This window comes from Equus przewalskii, chromosome 26 (genome assembly GCF_037783145.1).
Source record: "Equus przewalskii isolate Varuska chromosome 26, EquPr2, whole genome shotgun sequence".
Taxonomy (NCBI): domain Eukaryota; kingdom Metazoa; phylum Chordata; class Mammalia; order Perissodactyla; family Equidae; genus Equus; species Equus przewalskii.
The window spans coordinates 17,375,752-17,398,306 of record NC_091856.1 but is presented as its reverse complement, the minus strand read 5'-3'; the positions used below and the strand labels follow the sequence as shown (position 1 = coordinate 17,398,306).

The following is a 22,555-nucleotide window of genomic DNA, read 5'->3' as shown; positions in this document are numbered from 1 at the left end:
GAGGATCTGTGCTAACATCCCCGCATCACCAGGCAGCAGAAACACCTTGCAACGACAATAAAAGCTCGCAACAGCCCTGCAGAGTTGAGAGTGTACTACCCCCATTTTATAGTCAAAAACACTAAGGTATAGTGGAGGGACCTGGTTGAGGCCATATCGCTGGCTAATAGCACAGTGGTGACTCAGGCTTTTCTTGCTGCATTCCAGGACAGTCGGTGGTTTCCCAGTCTGCCTGCCACCCAACCACACTAAGGGTTGGGAAACATGTTTTGAATTAAGATAAACTGTTTAAGACTACTGTCCTTGTTGAGAGGACTTTTGCACCCCATCGGTGATGGTCCCAAAGAACTGGCCCCCCCCCATCCACAAACAACCCAGGCTCGATAAAACTGGTCAAACCAGCCTGTGGTTGATCGGGCCTGAGCCTGTATGGGGTGAAAGGACCAACAGACAGAGTCAGCCTCGACAGAGTGGTCCCTCCACCACTGAGTGACAAGCAAAAGATATTCATCATTTGAGCTTCTCACAGAACTTTATAGGGATTTCTGATTCCAGTAGATACCAGAAATCAAAAAGGCGCAGTGCGCGGAGTAATTTTCTCATTACACTGTGTGTCCCAGTGCCCCTCCTCCACAGAGCCATCCGCCCTGTTTCCGCCCTGATTCCTCCACATTTCTTCATTCATCTACCTAGGTGCTGGGGAGACAGAGAACAAAACACACAAACCCTTGCCTTCATGGAGCTTGCATTCTAGAGGGGAGGCAGACAATACACAAATAAGATATATTAATACAGAGCATGTAAGGTAGTGTTAGGGGTTGAGGAGAAAAAGAAAACGAGAGAGGAGGATGTAAGGTGCCAAGGGTTTGGGGGATGGTGGAATTGTACACAGGGTGGCCAGGGAGGGCCTTGATGAGAAGGTGATTTTTAACTAGAGACACGGAATAAATTTCTCTTAAATGCTGTATTCTTTTTTTTTTTTTTTTTTTAAGATTGGCACCTGAGGTAACAATTGTTGCCAATCTTCTTTTTTCTTTTTTTGTCTGCTTTTTCTCCCCAAGCCCCGCCGCACGCCCCCGCCCCCCCCACTCCAGTACACAGCTGTATATTTTTAGTTGTGGGTCCTTCTAGTTGTGGCATGCGGGATGCCGCCTCAGCATGGCCTGCTGAGTGGCACCATGTCCACGCCCAGGATCCGAAGCAGCAAAACCCTGGGCCACCGAAGCAGAGCACGCGAACTTAACTGCTCGGTCACGGGGCTGGCCCCTGTATTCTTTTAATATAGAGCATTTCATCACAATTTTGAAATGGTCCTAGTAATCTGGAACTTCACTACCCTTCTTTTCAAACATAGAGAGGGAAAATGACTCAGTTTCTTATAACAAATAAATTCCAAGGAAAAATAAATAGATGTGAGGCATTTAAAAGATACTTAAGAAACATATTAACCAATGTATGGATTTTATTTGGATCCTGATTAAGAAAATAAAGACTATTTATAAAAATAGTGTCTGAGACAACTGAGGAGACTGAACACTAATTGGATATTTGAGGATAATAAGAAAAAAATGTCTTCAGGTATGATGATAATGTGGTTCTTTTTTAAAAGAATTGCTTGTATTTTAGAGATAGGTACTAGACATTATTGTATGGAATGATATGATGCCTGAGATTAGTTTTAAAATAATCCAGGGGGTGGGGGTTGGGAGCAGGTGGGAGCAGGGCTACAACAAGATGGACCGTGCACCAGCAAACTGTGGGAGCTGGCTGATGGGTGGGGGGGGATTGCTATACTTTTACTCTAGTTTTAGATATGTTTGAATTTTTCCATTAAAAAAAAAAGTTAAACAGTGGAAACATAATACCCGTCATCTAAAATGTTTCTAACAAACTAATAATAGCCATTAAACTACAATGACAAAAGTGTCTGGAAGTTAGGCCACAGATGCATTCTGTGGTTTGGCTCTCAACATCCACACTGGATTTTTTCCAAGAAAGTGCCACAATGGTCAGTATCAACAGGAAAGCTCAACAGCCCCTTCTCTGCCCACAGAGCTCATGCTCTTGTCTTTCCCTGGTAAGGCTGTGGGCTCACAAACTTGTAGGAGGTAAGGGCAGCCCCAAAACAGCCCCCATCTCAAAAGGTCAGCAGCTACCAAGAAACCCCCTCAAGTCCGGAAGGTTTTTAAGCTTCAAATCTCTTTGTAAGAGGGACATTAGGATGCAGGGTTGACAAAGTATAGGAACAGCTCAGCCACACGTAGAGAATTACAGGACAGAATGGTTTGCATCCTGGTACACCAGGGGCTGACAGTCCAAAAGACCCAAGAGGAATTCGTGTAGAATAATGAGTGTTCAATAAAGAAAGAAAGAAGCTCAAATGAGACTAAAACTCAAACACTCAGCATAGCCCTGTGGCCTGTTTTTGGGTGGCCCTCTGGGACCTACAGGCAGGAAAATGAGTCTGACTTAGTCTTGGTGACATAACTTCTGATTAAATGATTGAACTTAGGCTGCCTTTTCAACATGCTCCTTTTTACACATTCATTCAATTAAAAATGGGACAACCTGTGAGTTAATGTTCCAGGGCCCTGCAGGTGGTACTGAAATCACAGATTTCCCCCTAATTTTAAAAGATATTTGTTATAGAATACTTGGAAAATAAAGAAAAATTTAGAAGAGGGGAAAAAAGGCATCCATAATCTCATCTTTCAGGCGCAATCAGTAATACCTCATGTCTCCACTTCTAGCATTTTCTCTTGAATGACCTCTTTGATGCTTCCATTTCTCTGCTTCTCTTGCTGGCACTCCTGTTATTCAGATGTTGGATATTATGGTCTGGTCCTCTCATTTTCGTATTTTTTCTCTCCAGTCCTCCATCTGTCTTTTTGTCTCACTTTATATGTGATTTCCTTAACTTTTTCTTCTAACTCTTCTATTTTTTATTTGTTTTCATTTCTATCATGGTTTTAATTTCTAAGAGCTCTTCAGCCTCTGGATTTTCAAAAATTCTTGTTTTATGGCTGTGACATGTTCTCCTCTCTTTTTGATGACATTAATCATTTCTTTCCTGGAAATTTTTTCTCCCTTAGTGATGTTTCACTCAATAAACTTTTTCTTTGTTTTTACTTGATATTTATATTAGAATCTTCCCTTAAATATTTGGTGACCTTTGTCTGACCCCTCACCCAAGAGGGAAACACTAAAAAACTGACTGCAAGCTTTCTGCACACTGACAGCTTGTGGACAATTTTCTGTGGAGACCCTGCTGGCTCATTTCATTGATGATCCTCACCCAGTATCGTCAAGTCTCTTCTCTTAGCCTCTTCAGATTTTCTAGAAAAGGCTCCTCTAATCCTTGCAGGGAAGACATAAGGCTAAGAGCCAAGCAGGTGAAAATGACTAAGAGTCTCAATATTCAGTAAACTTGTGCTTAACTCCCTGACTTTAGGATTTTAGCCCCCAGCTTCAACTGTGCCTGGTGTCTCTTGGCCCAGAGACCCTCTATTCACCCCTCCAGAGAACATGCCCCCAGTTCTGCCAGAGTGGAGAAGGGACGGTGGCCCCTGTGTGAGGGCGGAGGACGGGCTTCACTGAATCAGAAGCTCTGCTTCTTAACAGATTCCTGCCTGATTTTCCCTTCAGCTCCATCTTTCTCTCTCAGTCCCAGAGGTACTTGGTGCTGCCAATTCTTCACCTTTTTGAAGGATCCCACAGTGTAAATGAGGTGGCTTCTCAGTTTTTCCCAGAGTCAGCTTCAAAGGCAGCTTTTTTGAGTCACCAAAGTCCCTCATTACCTCTCAATTTGCTTCCTAGTCCCCAATTGTCTGCTAACGATTCCCTTCCTGTTGCTTACGCCTTTAAAAAAAAAAATCATTCCAGTGTCATTTTGGTGTGGTTCCATGAAGAAGAGGAAGTTCAAATATGTATTCAGTCTGTCATCACTGGGAAGCTCAGAGTTTTAAATTTTATATTTTTCTAATTTTTTTAAAACATTTGAGATCATGTACATTTCCATATTCTGCTCCTTTATATTTTCAAGAAATTAGATCCTCAATCTACAATCACTTTTGTTTAGGAAGAAGGACTTTTTCCCCCCAAATCAAGCTTCCAGAAAGTCTCCTTTTGATGAAAGGCACCAGAAGTGGCCAAGAAAGCATAAACTAGCTGACTCATTAGTTCCACCTTGTGGTCCTTGAGGGGAGAAGGTGGGCAGGCTGAAGAAACCATCTGACAGTTGAAAAATCAGCAGATGAAAAGAGCCATCTGGAAATGTTCAAAGTGTCTCCAACTCAAAGACAAACTCTATCTTTTAACCCAAATTTCTGCATCTACATGTCACACCTCTAATCACGATCACCAACGACTTCCATATTATTAAATCCAATGGTCACTGTCTACCATGCTCCTTCTGAAAATATTTCTCTTGACTTCACTAGGGCAATCCTCTACTTTTTTTCTCCTACCACACTGACCATTCCTTCTCAGGCTGCTTTTTTACTTGTTCCTCCTCCTAATTAGGTGCTAGACCACTAAACATTGTCATGCTCAGGGCTGCAGGCCTAGACTATTTTTCTTGGTCTCCTGTCAAGAGATGATCTCCTCCAGTCTCATAGATTTGAATCTTATCTACATATAAATGACTCCCAAATATCTCTTCCCACTCTGAACTGAAGCTCATAATCAACTGCCCTGACACGTCTACTTTAATGACTAACAGGTATTTTTTAACTCAACATGGCTAAAACAACTTGATTCCCAACTGCCCAATCTATTCCTCCCAGACTTCCCCATCTCAATGAAGAGTACCACCATCCGCCTAGTTGCTGAAGCCAAAACCCCAGGACTCATCCTCAATTCCTCCCTTTCTTACTTTGCTTTAATACAGCAGCAAGTCCAGTTAAGCACTAGATGTCTTCTTAAAGTAAAGCTTGTATCCTGTCATTCCCCTGTATCAAACCAAATGGATTCCCTCGTATTCCTAAGAATAAAATCCAGACTCTTACTAGCCACAGCCTTTAAAATGCTACTATACATCTTGGCCCCTACACCGTATCTTCGACCTCACCTCCTCCCACTTGCTCCTTTGCTCATTGGGCTCCCCTCCCACTCATATTCCTGCTCTGCAAACACACCAAAGCTCATTTCGGCCTTAGAACCATTGCACTGGCTGTCCCTACTGCCTAAAATGCTTGATCCTCCAATCCTTGCACAGCTAACTCCTATATGGCATTCAAGTCTCCAACTGAAGCCACTTCCTCTGTATGGCTTTTCCTTACCACCCACTCTTCCTTTTGACTTTTATCTACCCTAGTCATTCACCAAGACCTCGGAGATAAGCATGCTCTTTGACTTGTAGATAAACTCCTCCCTTAAAAATAACAAGATACAAGACATGCAATAGTTATACATCTGTAAATGTTCCAAATTCACCACATTGTCAAATTCAATTAAGCATTCGCTGATTTCAATGAATAAGGCAGTGTAGGAAATAGGATGGGCCTGCTCTAACCTTCTTAAATAAAGCTTCTCCAAGTCTTGGCTTGGTCATAATGATGCCAGTACTCAAAAGGCACTGCCAGGGGCTGGCCCGGTGGCCAAGTGGTTAAGTTTGTGCGCTCCACCTCTGTGGCCCAGGGTTTTGCCAGTTCAGAGCCTGGGCAGGGACCTAGCACTGCTCATCAAGCCATGCTGAGGTGGCATCCCACATAGCGGAACTAGAAGGACCTACAACTAGAATATACAACTATGTACTGGGGGGCTTTGGGGAGAAAAAGAAAAAGAAAAAGATTGGCAACAGATGTTAGCTCAGGGGCAATCTTAAATAAATAAATAAATTTTTTCAAAGGCGCTGCCAGAAATTTGGTAAGAACTCTAAGATGTTCTCTCTCAGCCCATCTCTAGCCTAATTACATTTGACACACACATCATCTATAGGATGTGAAATCCCATAAAAGGGCTCACCTTCAGATGTCTACAGGGTGTTTAACTTGAATCTGGGCCTAAGGGTAGCTTTGGTACCCCTCCCTCTCAGGCACTGTTCACTCTCACTCCACAGCATCCTTGGAATACACGTCTTCAACCATCTTTCTAGTACAAGCTGCCCTCATTGTTCACTGTACATTGTCCATCTGTTCCACATGGTCTGGTAATGACCCTACTTTTTCTATGCTTTCTCTCTACCTCCAAAGAGAACAGAATGTACCTAGCCACAATTGCACTTGAGAGACAATTTGAGGTTCAGCCTTGAAAAGCAGGAACTGATCTGGTTTCCTTCTTGGAAGGAATAGTGAAAACACATTAGAACTGGGGCCATGGAACAGAGAAAAGGTTTACCTGTGGGGCTGTTTCTTCACCTATAAAATGAGCAAGTTAGACAAGATGATCCCAAAGGCTTCTTCCAACTCAGAGAGGAACCCCGACCTCAGCCCCATTAGGAGAGGGTGTCAACGATCTCCAGCACTTTCTCCATGCAGGGCTAGACCAACCCTCAATGACTTCAAATTCCTAAGGCACCACCCCCTGACTCCAAATGATGAGGGCAAATACTCACTTTGGCTCACTCAAGGTCATCATAAAAGGAGTAGACTGACAAAATGTCACACCAATACTCTCCCACCAAAATAAAACCAGAATGGCCTTCTCAGTTCTGAAGACCATTCAGTAGTTGAGAAAGAACACATCACAACCAGGCCTTCAGCAAGCCCTCTACTCTGTGTTTACTTCTCACGCTGAATAGCAAAGTCTGTCCCACTTATATCTCAAAAATCAGAAAGTTATTTTGGAAGTAGAATTACATGACTCTCTCAGAGGAATAAAATGTAGTTAAGAATTCCAGGGGCCGGCCCCATGGCCGAGTAGTTAAGTTCATGCACTCCGCTTCGGCGGCTCAGGGTTTCACTGGTTCGGATCCCAGGCGTGGACATGGCACCGCTCATCAGGCCATGCTGAGGTGACATCCCACATGCCACAACTAGAAGGACCCACAACTATAATATACAACTATGTACTGGGGGGATTTGGGGAGCAAAAGCAGAAAAAGAAAAAGAAGATTGGCAACAGTTGTTAGCTCAGGTGCCAATCTTTAAAAAAATATATATATAGTTAAGAATTCTTAAAGAGCTGCAATGTTAAAAGGCAGGAGAGCCACTTAAGACAGCTATCATTCTCCTGATGTCTTCAGTCCTGACCACATGGACCGTGACAATCCGACACGCAGTCTTGGCTTTACCATCAAGTCACTCCGGTCTTGCCCAGACCGCTCTGCAGAGATATTTTGCTGTTAGAACAGGGGGGAGCACGTGGCCTCATTTCTTTCTAACTGGGCTTAGCTCAGCTCTCCACGGGGCAGGGCTAGGGTTTCAGAGACTGTCATCAACAATTTCTCTTTACCATGCTCTTCCCCACACGACACTGTATATGATCCGGTTCTCCCAGCTTCATTAACCCGATTAGTATCTTTTCAGGCTCAGTGATAAAGAAACTCAATACCTGTTCCTCATACATAGGGTAAAGAAAGAGAGCAAACAAGTGACTCCTTGATGCGTAACTTGAATTACTCATACAAGCTTATGTCCCGTTGTGTAATATTTTAATAAAAATGCCCAATAAATCCTTGCTAAAGGACAATTTAAAATTCTGCTTCAAGTACAAATATATATTAAGTACTAACATACTTGCCACATGCAAGTACAGAATAATTTGTACTCTAACATCCCGGGACCATGTATGCCTCAGATTTCCAGCCTGGTAAGGTTGAGGGCGCATTTGACGAAAGGTGTGTCTATAGAAGAGACAAAGTCAAGGACACCCTAGGAATCGTAAAAAATTTATTTTTGTTCCAAAAACAGATACTATTAACTTTATAAGTAAATATAAGCAAATACAAACAAAATATTCTGGTTCATTTTAAGGCAAGTCAAGAAGCCTTTTTTTAAATTGAGATATAACTGACATACAACTTTTTATTAGTTTCAGGTATACAACATAATGATTTGATATTTGTATACACTGTGAAATGATCACCACAATAAGACTAGTTAACATCCATCACCACATATAGTTACAATTTTTTTTTCTGTGATGAGAACTTTTAAATCCACTCTCTTAGCAACTTTCAAATATACAATATAGTATTATTAATTATGGATTTTGTAACTGGAAGTTTGTCCTTTTTGACTCCCTCAGCCATTTCGCCCACGCTTCACCTCAAGATGCTTTTTTATAATTGTTCCAGCCATAGGGTTAAATGTACAATGTATAGATTTCAATTTTTTTAATTAAATTAGTAGCTTTATAAAACACTGTAGATGTCATAATTTTTTTTTTTCGAGGAAGATTAGCCCTGAGCTAACTACTGCCAGTCCTCCTCTTTTTGCTGAGGAAGCCTGGCCCTGAGCTAACATCCGTGCCCATCTTCCTCTCCTTTATATGTGGGACGCCTACCACAGCGTGGCGTGCCAAGCGGTGCAATGTCCGCACCCAGGATCCGAACCGGCAAACCCCGGGCCAGCAAGAAGCGGAACCTGCGCACTTAACCGCTGCGCCACTGGGCCGGCCCCAGATGTCATAATTGTTAACACAACAACTTACCAAACTGTAGTTAACTGGTGCAGTTGGCTGAGCAGGGTTTACAAAGGAAAGGGAATGCCAAACCCATTAACGTTGTTCCATTGCAGCCCAGGAGAACAAATGAGATCTGTTTCTCAGACACTTAAATCAGGCAAACAAAACAGGTAACCATTCTCCCGTCCCCATCTGAAGCACTCCATCAGGAGAACAGTTGGATAAATATAAACTACACAGTCTAGGCATTCAAGGGGTTCCACAGCTTGTAAGGCAATCATGGAAAAGTTTATCTTCTTCAGCTTCAAAGTTGGAGGGTTTGGGTCATTTAATTTTTTTTAAGTGTCAAACTAATGCTTTTCAGTCACCATATCTTCACTCTGAGATAAGCCGTCTTCTTCACAATGTATTTGCAATATCCTCATACTCAATTTTTAAAAAAAACAATTTTAGTACTCGGTGCATACCGCATGCCCTTGCTATAAAGAGCTTTTCTTGACGAGTTATGAAGTCGTTCAAGGAGGTATCGTTCAGGCTGTATTAATGAAGGGTACTGGTAAACACGACACAATTCTTTGTCATGTTGCAAGTTCCGTTTCCAATTTAGTGACTACCACTATGAATCAGATGGCAACAATGACAGCATTTTAAGGCTTGTGTTTTTAAACTATGATATAGCAGCAACTGAGGATCCCAATTAACTCCTTGGCAGCAAGAGCCTAGTTCCTTCATCTGCATATTAGCACCGAAGTGTCAAGGGGTTAAACAGTCAGCAGAAAAGATAACTGCACTTCTGATTGTAGCATTTGGCAGAACTGAAAGGAAAGAAGTTATGCTACATGTTGAAGGGATTGTGGTCAACAGAAAGAAGACACCAGGAGAAGATAAAATGTCACATGAAGTTTTCCTAGTCTTGTATGTAGCCTCCGCCATGACCACCATAATCTGCCAGATCGTCTTTCATGGTGGCTTCTAATGCCCCTCCAGGAATCACATCTATCTTCTCTCTGGCTTTGCTTTGTTTCCGTTTTTCACTGTGAACCACAGTCAATGAACTGGTCATCTTTTTCAAGTCATCAATCACCAATGAAATACACACATCTCGAATTAAGGCTTCCAAAAAACTGGCACAAGGGCCAGCCCAGTGGCGCAGCAGTTAAGTTCAGACATTCTGTTTCAGCAGCCTGGGGTTTGCCAGTTCAGATTCCGGTTGCAGACCTATGCACAGTTTGTCAAGCCACACTGTGGCAGGCATCCCACATAAAGAGTAGAGGAAGATGGGCACGGATGTTAGCTCAGGGCCAGTCTTCCTCCGCAAAAAAGAGGAGGATTGGCAGCAGATGTTAGCTCAGGGCTCATCTTCCTCAAAAAAAAAAAAAAAAACCTGGCACAATATAGTGACTTTTCATATTGCGTAATTTTATCTTTAAGTAACTTTCGAAACTCTGTGTAGCCATCTCTTGAAGATGGGTTCATAGCATCTATTCCATAAGCTGTATTATTAACATCAAAGTTTCTTTTGCTAATTCGAGGTTTGACTCTTTCTGTAATATCTTTAACCACTGTTTATTTGCTAATTGCTCTTCTGGTGTTAACACTTTAGGTTCTTCAAGTTCTTCTAACCTCGTTTTTAAATTTCTTCCTGCCTTTTCTTCTGTTGTATCTTCTCTAGTTTTTTCTTTTTTGAAATTTTTACTTCTGGTTTTACTTCTGCTTCCTCTTTTTTTCCGTCGTCGCCATCATCATCCCAGTTATCCTTGACATCCTTGTCCTCGTCGTCCTCGCCTTCCCAGTGGTCCCCACCCACCGCCTTCCACAATGGGTCTTCCACGGAAAACATGTCTGCTCCCAGGACGCACAGCCCCCACCGCTGCCGCTGCTGCTGCCATCTCAAGCTGGGTGTGAGCATCGTGAGAGGAGAGCTCAATTAAAAATAAAAGACAATGTAATAGAGGAAGTGAGTTGCAAATTTGGAGTCAGAAGGCTTGCTTTTCAGCCGCAGTTCCAATAATTACCAGCAAAGCTGCCTCGGGCTAACGGTCTCATGTGTGAATTTTATGCCTATCATCACCACCACTACCATCATTTCCACCATACAGATGAGGAAATTCATACCATTTTCCCTAATCACTGCAAGATCCAGACCCGACCCTGTCTTTGAAAGTGTTTTATTAGCAGCTTTATAGAGTATACATGAGACAGTGACTCATTCTACCAGGAACAAGCTCCATTTTCCATTGTCCACACTTTAATATGCATCAAGAGCCTTAAAACTTCACACCTGATGAAACAAGATGGCATAAGAATGATGGGCATATATGGGAGTTCAGCATACTATTCTCTCTGCTTTTGTACATGCTTGAAATTATCCATAATAAAGTTTTTTTTAAGTTTTTATAACCAGTTGATTCATTACTTTTTTTACTCCCCTTCTCAAGGTGTAGAATGTTTTCATGGCACCATGATTTTTCTTGTTTTCCATTTTGACAACCCGAGGTTGATGGACAGGTTTCTCTCCAGACATTCGTGTCAGTCCCTATCCAGGTCCTTCCTAAAGGGATGCCCTAGATCTGCCCCAAAGACAGATCAACAATTCAGAGGTCTCCTTTGGGAAGTAGGAAATTGGCTACCTGCAGACAGGGACATTCACCCTTGAGCCACATATCTTTTTCTGTTCGCCAGGAAGACTGACCCTTTTCTCCAACTGGTGCCACCATCAGAGTCCCCTGCAGCTATGCTCTCCAGTCAGTCTCAGTGTTGGCTGGGGCAGTGTCTAGTGTGGGCATTAAAGCATCTGATCCCATTCCCCATCCTTATTCTGCATATAGAATTTGAGGTTGGAAATCATTTGTCCTTACAGTTCCTGTCTTTTCTCATCCATTGGTGGCGAGACCAAAGTCATTCTGATTCCTATTCCTCTAGTACATTACCTCCCTCTCCCTCTTTCTTTAAAAGCTTTTAAAATCTTATCACTTTTATTTTAAAATTTTACAGTGATATGCTTTGAGTTGACCCTCTCTTCATTCCTTTTGCTGGGCAATTAGCATATTCCCTTGGGGCCAGCCTGGTGGTACAGTGGTTAAGTTCACACATTCTGCTTTAGCAGCCCGGGTATCACCGGTTCAGATCCCAGGTGCAGACAGGCACAGCGTGGCAAGCCATGCCGTGGTAGGAATCCCACGTATAAAGTAGAGGAAGATGGGCACGGATGCTAGCTCAGGGCCAGTCTTCCTTAGCAAAAAGACGAGGATTGGCGGCAGATGTTAGCTCAGGGCTATTCTTCCTCAAAAAAAAAAAAAAAGAAGAATATCCTTTTAATTTGAAGACTCATCCTTCAGCTTTGGGGGATTTTCTTGTATTATTTCTTTCATAATTTCCTTCCCTCTGTTTCCTCTGTTCTCTCAGTCAGGAACTCTTATCAGTCAGATGCCCAACCTTTGAGATTAATCCTCAATGTCTCTTGTCATTCTTTGACATGTTCAGTATTTTTGCATTTTTGTACTTTCCAACTCCTTTTTTCGTTTGTTTTACTTTCCAAGATTTCCTCAATCTCATCTTCTAACCTTACTCTTTGATTTTATTTCAGCAATTGTACTTTAACTTTCAAGAGCTCTACTTATCCAATTGTTCTTTCTCCACAGGATCCTGTGCCTGTTTAGTAGATGTTATATCTCTTTGAACTCCCAGAAAACACTAATGAGAATTTCTTCGAAACTTTTTTTTTAATTCACACACTTGGTTCACTATGTGTTCTATTTATGTGTCCATGATGTCAGTCCACCTATCTGATCCTGCCCACCCAGGAAGAAGGACACGTGGACCACATGCAAATAGGCAATAATCAATTACTTTTTGATAATGACTACAACAAGGAAAGTACCTGAGTGCACAAGAAGTGGGCCAGCTTACCTTCATGGAGTCAGAGTATAAAATATATTCCCTGAGCACAGGTAGAAAGTCTTCTGTCATATCATCCGTCAGCTCTTCCAAGGCTGTAGAGCAGTTCCCGATGCAAGCAGATACACCTTCCAGGGGTTCAGCCAGCTCCCCCTCTAATGCGCTCCACGTAGAGTACACGGGCCCATATTCTCTCAGTTCCACAAGGTACTCTAAAGGTGGAAGAGAAACCAGTTAAGATCTGTTCAGTAGCCATCACTGGTATTACTGACTCAGTAACCACGGCAGCCAAGAGCTCTCTACCTTAAGATGTGTTTCCTTGGCCATTCACTCACCTGAGCATGCTCTCCTTTAAGGAGAACATTGTTTATAACATAATTTTTTTAAATCTCTAAAAGCTGATGTTAGAGCTAACATCGTAACATCAATCAACTCCATCCCATAATGGGAACACCATGCCTCTGGATAACGGGGGACCACAATGCCTTTTGGGAGAACGTGGTAGGAGCTACATCCACCAAGTATCTTTAAAAATAACCACTTACCCACCCATACAGTGAAGCAGGATTTTAATAGGCAATGGCAGCACAGTTTCATATAGGTTTAGAGGGATGTTTTTAAAGGGAAAAAAAACATCTACCACGATGCGAAACTAATGGGATTTTAGGAAACATTTTCATACAGATGTGGTCTTACATAGGCAGACTCACTCTCTCACTCAGGGGTCACCCCAACCCTTTGATCCCATCAGAATTTACCCCACACCATCCTTAGGTGTGGACAGTACCTAAAGCTATCTCCAACACCTACAGGCCCCACAAGATACCATCAGTGGGTAAAGGAGAATGAAAGCACGAGGAACAAGGAAAAATATTGATTTATTGCCCCCTACAAAGAAAATCTGGCCCATCAGTCATTACAGGGATTCCTGCCTTTACAATAAAATGTTGCCATTTTTTAGTAACCCATGAATGGTAACTACTGGAGAATCCTTTTGAATGTGTTTCACGTGCCGCCATGATCATTAACACTGTTCAGGTCTGTCTGGCCTACATATGTGTAAGAACACAAAGGCCTCAACACTTCAGGACACAGAAAAGCAAGTAGCCACTAGAGGGGTGGGGAGGAAGTGGTGGCAACAACCGGGAAGGATAAAGAAAGGCTTTGGTAACTCCCCAGGTCAGGAAGAGTGGGTTTGAAACGAAGCTGGGGTGGGGCAGATGAGTCATGTTCAAGTCTGAAGGCTCATTAGGATCATAACTCTTGCAAACATAGGGCATGCTGTCCTTTTGAACCACCCTTCTGCCAGAAAAGAAAACCTAAGGTTGTTTTTCAAATTCTCATTCCCATCAATAAAAGGAAGTGGAGTCAATGTCTCTACTTTTAGAGCTAAAGTTGAGAGAGAGAAAAGTGGAAAAGCCTAGAAGCTCAGAAGTGGTTCTTTCCCATGGGGAAAGGAAACACAAGGCTGAGATGCAGGACAAAGGATGGAGCACAAAATTATACTATGGTCACAACTACTTCCTCCCCTCCTTATGTTTATTTATTAGCCTTATAAGTAAAATATGGCCTAGTTCTGTCACTCCAGCATTTTTGCAGTATGATTCTACTTAGCACACATGAATGTCATTTCTGCAAATGCAGTCCTTGGGCATGATCAAGGTCCCGAAACAGAGCTCACCTATTTCTTCTTTGATGATGCGCTGGGCTATTCGATCAATGGTTCCCAGTTTGAGCGCAAACATATCCAAGTATTCACCTATGGCTGCAAACTCCAGAGGCCGACTCCTCAGCTTGTAGCCCCCAGTGACATGCTTGACCGACTCGCCCACTCTAGTCAGCAGCGCCATCCCTTGCTTCTTGTAGGCATTCAGGTCCTAGGATGACACAGGAACACACAAACTCAAAGGACTCTATCACTCACATGGCCAGGATGCAGTAAACCGATGCCCTTAGGCAGTTTCTTTGGGGAAATGGAAGGCTCAGAAAACAGGAGCTGAGTTAGAGGACCTAACCACGTACACAACGGTATCCCCTCCTTGACATCCCAACCGCCAAGCTCCCACCAGGCATGCTCTCCTTTAAAGACAACACTGTTTCTAACATTATTTTTTAAACCGTTGACCAAAAAAAAGTGTCCCTTTCTCCCAGAGAAAATATCCTAAGCTGTCTTTAGGAGCAAAATTCAAGAGCTGAAATTCATTCCATTCATTTATTTATATCCCAACCAAAGCCATATATGGAAAACAGAGAGTAAAGGGTGGGAAGCAGGAAACAGTGACAAAGCAGCAGCGCTAGAAAACCCAGTCGAGGAGAGATGTAGTAAACCACAAAGCATTTTACCCCCAATTTCTTGGTCACAGCATAAATGGGAAACACATTGAGCAACATAATCCATCATATCTCAATTTAATAAGCATATTAGCCAGCTGGGCAAAACAAGTTTCTTCCTATCATTTAACTCTACGAGAAATCTACAGTATCTTCAGGTTGTTCTATGTCACTTTAATGGTACCTTCAAAAATGGTTTTACAGAAGATGCAGGTGTCTGTTCCTTATATCTACCCTCAATACAAACAATGTTAATTCCCAGACCTGGAAGGGCATGTCTACAGGGAGGTAAGGGAACACGACACAAACCATTACTTTCTGGTGACCTAGCCAGATATAGGGACAGAGCAGAGAACAGGGAATCATGGTTAACACAGCTGACCGACAGCCCCTCCCATTTGAGACACAATCACAGGCTCAGGTCTCCATAAGTGCCTAAGTGTAGACTCCTCCTGATTTTACTTCCTCTTTCTTCTTCATATATCCAAGGCCTTCGCTTTTGCTCTTTCCTATCTACACGACCCCCTCAACCAAGACCCTTGTTCTATCAACTATCTCCTTTCCTGTCTGTATCTTCAATTTCTAATCCTTCAGTATGTAAAATATACACAAGGCTCATCCATCTTAAAAACAGCAGCAGTCCTCTCCAATCCCCCTCCTCCATTGCTCTCCCTCCTGTCAATGTCAGGCTGCCTGAGAGAATGTCCTCCAGATTGCATCTCCTCTATAGCCTCATACACTCTAGACAAAAAACAACGCTATAGGCACCAGGCTTTCACGAGACCATAACTGAAGCTTGGAGGTCTAGGAATTGCTTCCCTAGACTATTTTGGGAAGCAGGACTAGATCCAAATGGGCTCCTTGGACCGCACAAGCTCTACTTGAGGTAAAAGAGAAGACCCAGTTAACCTAGTTAATTCATATGCTGAATAAAGTTATTTAGGAGTGCCTATCTGATTGCTGCATCCATTTGGCCAAAGGTAAAAATATTGATTTGAACACAGTTGATCCTGAGCGTCCGCCACCTTTCCCAGTATTATTGGCTTCTTCTTAAAGACGCTTCCACTTTGTGATAAGACCGCGTTATCACAAGGAGAAGGAATGCTTCGGCATTCGCTGGGGCAGAACATGGAAGTGGCTCATCTAAGAGCAAAACCAAGTTATTCAGGGTGTATTAAAAGAAAAGATGGGGGACTACTCACTCACATGAAGCTGGATTCTGATTAAGACACTAAAGGACTTTTTTTTAATCATTTCATATTGCTTGGCCCATAGATAAATATCACACACACACAAAATTCTTTCCTACTTATTCTTCACATAGATTCCTAATGACTAGGTGCATGCTTTTTCCCTCTTTGTCTCTCTGTTCAATAAAAATGGCTAGGCTTGAGGGCCTGCCTCGACAACAGACCTATAATTTGGGTGACACAGTGAGTTGCACTGTTGGAGACCAGGTTGAATTTTACTTTGCATATAAGCTGAAAGAACTATATCTGAGGATCAGTTCACCAGGAAATACACATTTTTAAAAAGAACACAGGTTTGACCCACAGGGGGAAAGGCTTCTGGGGAAAAGAGAAGATTAATGGGAATGTCATCAATTAGGCTAAATGTCAACTGAGATTTAAAAAAAGAAACCCCAAATACTAAAGGGCTTTGCCATGTGGTTTCCATGGTCTGGAGAATGGCATCCTCTTTAAAGTCTCCGACATCAAGTGATGTTATCTGTAAATATTTCTCAATTTTGCCATTTTGAAAAAGAAAACTAAAAGGCACCTGGGCCTCAATACCTTGCCAACATGAAACAAATTACCTGCGGCCTGAATGTGGGAATGTGATACATGAAACTAAACAGATGGGGCTGAAAGGAAGTTGGCATGAGAGTCTGAACGTGAGATCCTGTTTCTTCAGACAATTAGAGTGGAGCATCTCAGGTTTTCTGGCCAGTTCTGCCAACAGGAAGTACAGAGAGAAGTCAGGGAATGACCAACTTGAGTTTGAATACACAGAATCTGGCAACTGTGTAGGACCCAAATATTTCTCTGGCAAATGCTCGGAAAATACCCACCCAATAGGAACTCGGCTGCGGGAAGTAATGCTGAACTACTCTTGCTCAGATAGTCTGATACAGAGGGAAAGCGTGGCCTCAGGAGTCACAAAGACCTAATTTCAAATCTTAGGGATGCCACCTGAACAAGTACAAACTCTCTGAACCTCAGTTTCCTCGTCCGTAAAATGAAGCTATGAGTAACCACTCACAGGGTTCTTGGGAAAAACATCCTTACCAAGCACTCAATAAATGTTCTTTCCCTTCCATGCCCTTGTTGGTCAGAATGGCCTCACCCAGTAAGACGCCAAGAAGTGTTTAAGGAAACACTTATCCCTGTTTTTGGCAAGTGAAATATTCTAATCTCCTCTGCTGCTGTGAGGAGGGTGCCCCTGAATTCTAACCTGGAAACCGTGCTAACGCTGATGGACGCCAAAAAAACAGAGCAATTCTATGCTGTCCACTACAGTGGGCCAGTCATGAAGGTGGCCTGCGAGAGATCAAAGCAGCTTTTAAGAAAGAGCACAAAGAGGAGCTGGCCCCGTGGCCAAAAGGTTAAGTTCACGCACTCCGCTGCAGGCGGCCCAGTGTTTCGTTGGTTCGAATCCTGGGCACGGACATGACACTGCTCATCAAACCACGCTGAGGCAGCGTCCCACATGCCACAACTAGAAGGACCCACAACGAAGAATATACAACCTTGTACCGGGGGGCTTTGGGGAGAGAAAGGAAAAAATAAAATAAAATAAAATCTTTAAAAAAAAAAGAGAGAGCACAAACAATGCTAATGTTGGGGAGGAAAATGAAAATATTCTGCCTTTACCTTCGCGGTAAGGAAAACATTAAAGTGTTCATTGAAAGAGAGCACAGGATGATCTGTGATTCTTTTTAGGAATTTATCCAAAGCTTTTCTTCTGGTCTCCACAAACTCTTCTGAAAAACGATCCACGACCCCTTTCACCACAAACTTCTCTGGAAGCGGCTGTGAAGACAGGAAGAAAGACATTTAGAGCAATTGATAAGAGGGTAGGAAGAAAAAACACAGGCTAGCAAATAATTCTTATGACCCATCGGTCAAGAACAGTCTTTCTGAATCAGTGGGATTCTTATGTAGTCATCAAAATAAACATCTCTGAAAAATATAGATGGAGTAAATCACAACCAGCCCCATCAATTTTACAACACAAGAAATAAAACATTAGAACATAGTCCCTGGAAAACAGGAAACAGTCAACTTCTATCTAGTAAACCCAACAGTATCATTATCTTTACATTGCTTGATGCACAGATGATGTAACGGGAAAGTTAGGCAAGATAAGAAAATTAGTCTAAGGAAAGAAGGCAGACAAGATCAACCACACAAAAGTTATCTAAATAGCTTAAGATTCTACTCCCACTTAAGAACTTGGTAAATGATTTGGAGAAATAAGTACATTAGGCAAACCCATATATCCAAAAAATAGCTTTTCTGAGCCAACTTTTTTGTTTAGGTTTATGTTCAAAAGTTCTTTAAAATGTAACTTCCTTTACTCAAGCAAATTTCTCTATCATATTTTCTTTGAGCCAATATTGCGGGCAATTTAAAACTACCTGGCTACCAAGGGATCTTTGAGCTTTAACCCATTTCTGTAGCATCTTCATTAAATGCTTGATTAAAAGGTCTTCCTCATCACTACCACCACAGGGGCACAGAGCATCTGCTAGTGCACAATTTGAAAACGTTTTCGTTATAAAATATTAAAAGAACATTTATGGGGCCAGCCCCATGGCCGAGAGGTTAAGTTCGCACTCCGCTTTTGCAGCCCAGGGTTTCGCCGGTTCGGATCCTGGACGCGGACATGGCACTGCTCATCAAGCCATGCTGAGGCAGCGTCCCACATGCCACAACTGGAAGAACCCACAGCTAAAAATATGCAACTATGCACCAGCAGGCTTTGGGGAGAAAAAGGAAAAAGTAAAAATTTTAAAAATTTAAAAATTAAAAATAAAAAAAAGAACATTTGCATTAAAAAATGAGCAAATGGGGGCTGGCCTCATCGTGCAGTGGTTGGGTTCGCACGCTCCACTTCAGAGGCCCAGGCTTCACAGGTTCGGATCCTGGGTGTAGACCTACACACAGCTCATCAAGTCATGTTGTGATGGCATCCCACATACAAAATGGAGGAAGACTGGCATGGGACAATCTTCTTCAAGCAAAAAGAGAAAGATTGGCAAACGATGTTGGCTCAGAGTCAATATTCCTCACCCCCCCAAAAAAAGAGCAAATTATCTGGCAGTTATTTTTCTTTTTTTCTTTTTTTGAGGAAGATCAGCCCTGAGCTAACATCTGCTGCCAATCCTCCTCTTTTTTTTTGTCGAGGAAGACTGCCCTGAGCTAACATCTGTGCCCATCTTCCTCCACTTTATATGTGGGACGCCTACCACAGCATGGCTTGACAAGCAGTACATAGGTCCGCAACCAGGATCTGAACCAGCAAACCTGGGGCTGCCAAAGCAGAACAGGCAAACTTAACCACCGCACCACCGGGCCAGCCCCCTGGTAGTTATTTTTCCAAAGAACATATACAAATGGCCAACAAGCACACGAAAAGATGCTCAACATCATCAGTCATTAGGGAAGTACAAATCAAAGCCACAGTGAGATATCACTTCGTGGCCATTAGGATGGTCATAACAAGGAATAAAAGAAAGCAAAGCCAAAAAAGAACAAATGTTGGTAAGAATGTGGAAAAACTGGAACAAGTATTTAAGCCCGCAACCTCCTTAAGCCTCATATTACGGCAACAAGGAGATTTTTTTCAAGTTATAAATCCTCAAGCACACAAACACAAAAATAGAAATAAAGACTTAGCCAATCCAAAAAAGTGGGATCCTAAGACACTTCCAATGGGAAAGCCAAGAAGCAATCCAGATTCATAACATAAAACCTTTCAAAGATTTAGGAATTGACAACACCAGCACCTCTGGAAATGAGGACTTGTGGTGTGAGGGAATTCAACAGCCTCAACTTGAAAAAGCTTTGGAAAAATCAGTATGTCTTAATTCTCAAGAGTAAAGACTCTGGTCTCATGCTTCCTGGGTTCATCTGTTTGACTTTGATCAAGTTCTAGAATCTCTTGGTACCTCAGTTTCTTCCTCTGTAAAAAGTAGACAATAGTAGCAACCTCATAAGGTTGTTATAAGGATTAAAATGACAATTAGGTTGGATATGCTTCGAACAATTCCTGCCACAGACTAAACACTCAATAGAAGTTTGGGTATTTTTTGAAGTTGGAGTGGCAGCAGCTTCAGGGGATGACTAACCTTCAGGGACAGCCAGTTTTCAGTTAAATCTTGAGATGGTGGGAGTGTTCAGAGAAGAGCCTAAGCACTGGGGGATTTCTTTTTACCAGATCAGGAGATCTAGGGGGCAGAGTGGAAAAGTTTGGGAATGAAGGAAGAGAGTGGAATAGAGTCAGGAATAAAATTACGGAGCCACAAGGGGATAACATGTCCAAGTTAGATGCCCAGTGGAGCTGACACTTGGGTAGAATAGTAGAAATGCATGACTGAGTCAGACACAAGGGCCACCCAGCCCAGTGTTCCGGCCCAGTCAAAAGCACTAGAGAAGCTGTCTTAAAAGGGTATGTCTGTTCTGTAGGAGAACTCCTTCATTCTCATCAGTTCTTCCGCCATTCCCTTAGACGGCCATTCTCCTTAAACCCTACACCCAACCCCCAACCTTTCATGCTAAAAAAATTACCATCTTTCTGAAATAGGAACCAGGTGTAGGACATCACATGGAAATTCCCTAACCATTTGCTTCCTCCAAAACCCATCTACTGGGCGCCACCTTCACCTCCATTCCTCAGGACCCTGTGACAACATATCCCTCCCCAAAGCTAACTATTCCATCTATGTCCTTGACTCAGTCATTCATTAGTTCACTATCATGCACCTGTTGTCATCAATTAATTATACCTTCTCTTCCCTGTATCTTCAACATCTCCTTAGTCAATTCTGTTCCATGTCTACAAAAATATGGTTAGTTCTCTTTCTACCTGAAAAAAATAAATCCAGCTATCCCTTAACCTTATATCTTCTTCACTCTCCTTCCTGTCTCAGTCAACCTTTTTGAAAAGAATCATTTATCTTTCCACTCTTTCCATTCATTTCCCAACCCCCAACCTTCCTCCATTCCAAAACAAAGCTGTCTTTGGTACTACCTTCAATGCTGCATTTCTCTGCCCTATCTCTACCCAATGCAGAAAGTGCTCTTTTAAAGATGGTCAATGACTTTCTAATTACCACATCCAGCGGATATTTTCCTGTTCTAATCTCACGAGTCCTGTTGGGCATACACTCATTTGCCTAGGCTGAATAGGACTTGGGAGAAAGGCCTAATGAGCAAATAAGTGGTTAGGTGTGCCTCATTGAACATAACAGATAATCTCCTGAAATAGTTATCCATTCTGCAGATTTAGTACATTGAACTTTATGTTCAATGAATCAGAGAAGCTTGCTATTTAAAGGAACCCTGGGGTGAATCCGTCTGCAAACAGAATTTCCTTCTATAATAAGCATTATTATCCCCAAATGTACATGGATTTAGAAATTTGTTTCTTTCTATTTCAAACTTCCTTAAAGGGACACACCTACTCTCAGCCCTGCCTTTATAATTACTTTCTGGGTTGTTTATGCCTAGGAATCTGGGTTGCTGATGAAATCAAGTATAAATGAGGTAACACAAGTAAAGAGCTCAACATAGCTCCAAGCACGTGGTAGATGTCGAATGAATGCCAGCTATTTTTACTTATTTGTAAACACTGAGAGCAGAAAGCAAAAAGGAGCGTGGACTAAAAGGTGGAACTTCCAAATATCTTTTCAGCCAAATGGTTTGGATTTTTTTTTTCACTGAGGGAAATTTGCCAAGCTAACATCTATTGCCAATCATCCTCTTCTTTTTACTTGAGGAAAACTCGCCCTAGCTAACATCTGTGCCAGTCTTCCTCTATTTTATATGTGGGTCACCGCCACAGTATGGCCACCAATGAGTGCTATAGGTCCACACCTGGGAACCAAACCCAGGCCACCAAAGCAGAGCACGCCAGACTTAACCACTGGGCCACAGGGCCAGCACCCAAAATGTTCTTTAAAATCATCTGGGATACCATTTCCCATTCACTAGGATGTATACAAAACTTAAAAAAAAAAAAGGAAAATAACAAGTGTTGGCACATATGTGGAGAAAGAGGAATCCTCAAACATTGCTGGTGGGAATGCAAAATGGTGACCCACTGTGGAAAACAGTTCGGAAGTTCCTAAAAAGAATTAAACATAGAATTACCATAGGCTCCAGCAATTCCATTCTTTGGTACATAGCCAAGATAACTGAGAGCAAGTGTTCAAAATAAAATTTGTATGACAAATGTTCAAGTGACATTATTCATAATAGTTGGGCTAAGGAAAAGAGGGAATGGGGAGTGATTGCTTAATGGGTATGGGATTTATTTTTAAAAGGGAGATGAAAATATTCTGGAATTAAACAGTGCTGGTGATGGCAAAATATTGTGAACATACTAAAAGCCACTGAATCATACACTTTAAAATGGTGAATTTTATGTGATTTTTACCTCACTTTCATAAAAAGGATGCAATGATGGAAGCAGATATCAGAGAATAGAGAAGATACTATGCTGCTGGCTTTGAAGCTGGAGGAAGGGGCCACGAGCC

General features: G+C 42.2%; 1 protein-coding gene across 1 annotated transcript in view; it reads right to left on the bottom strand.

The window, feature by feature from the left end:
- The window catches only part of SNX30 (sorting nexin family member 30), a 117,387-nt gene that overhangs the window by 29,939 nt on the left and 64,893 nt on the right, over positions 1 to 22,555 (bottom strand). The window contains exons 4-6 of the mRNA XM_008513171.2: positions 17,667 to 17,825; positions 14,144 to 14,339; positions 12,475 to 12,674 (exon numbers count right to left, since the gene is read on the bottom strand). Of these exons, the coding sequence (XP_008511393.2) occupies positions 12,475 to 12,674; positions 14,144 to 14,339; positions 17,667 to 17,825 (555 nt within the window). The remainder of the gene's footprint in view (positions 1 to 12,474; positions 12,675 to 14,143; positions 14,340 to 17,666; positions 17,826 to 22,555) is intronic.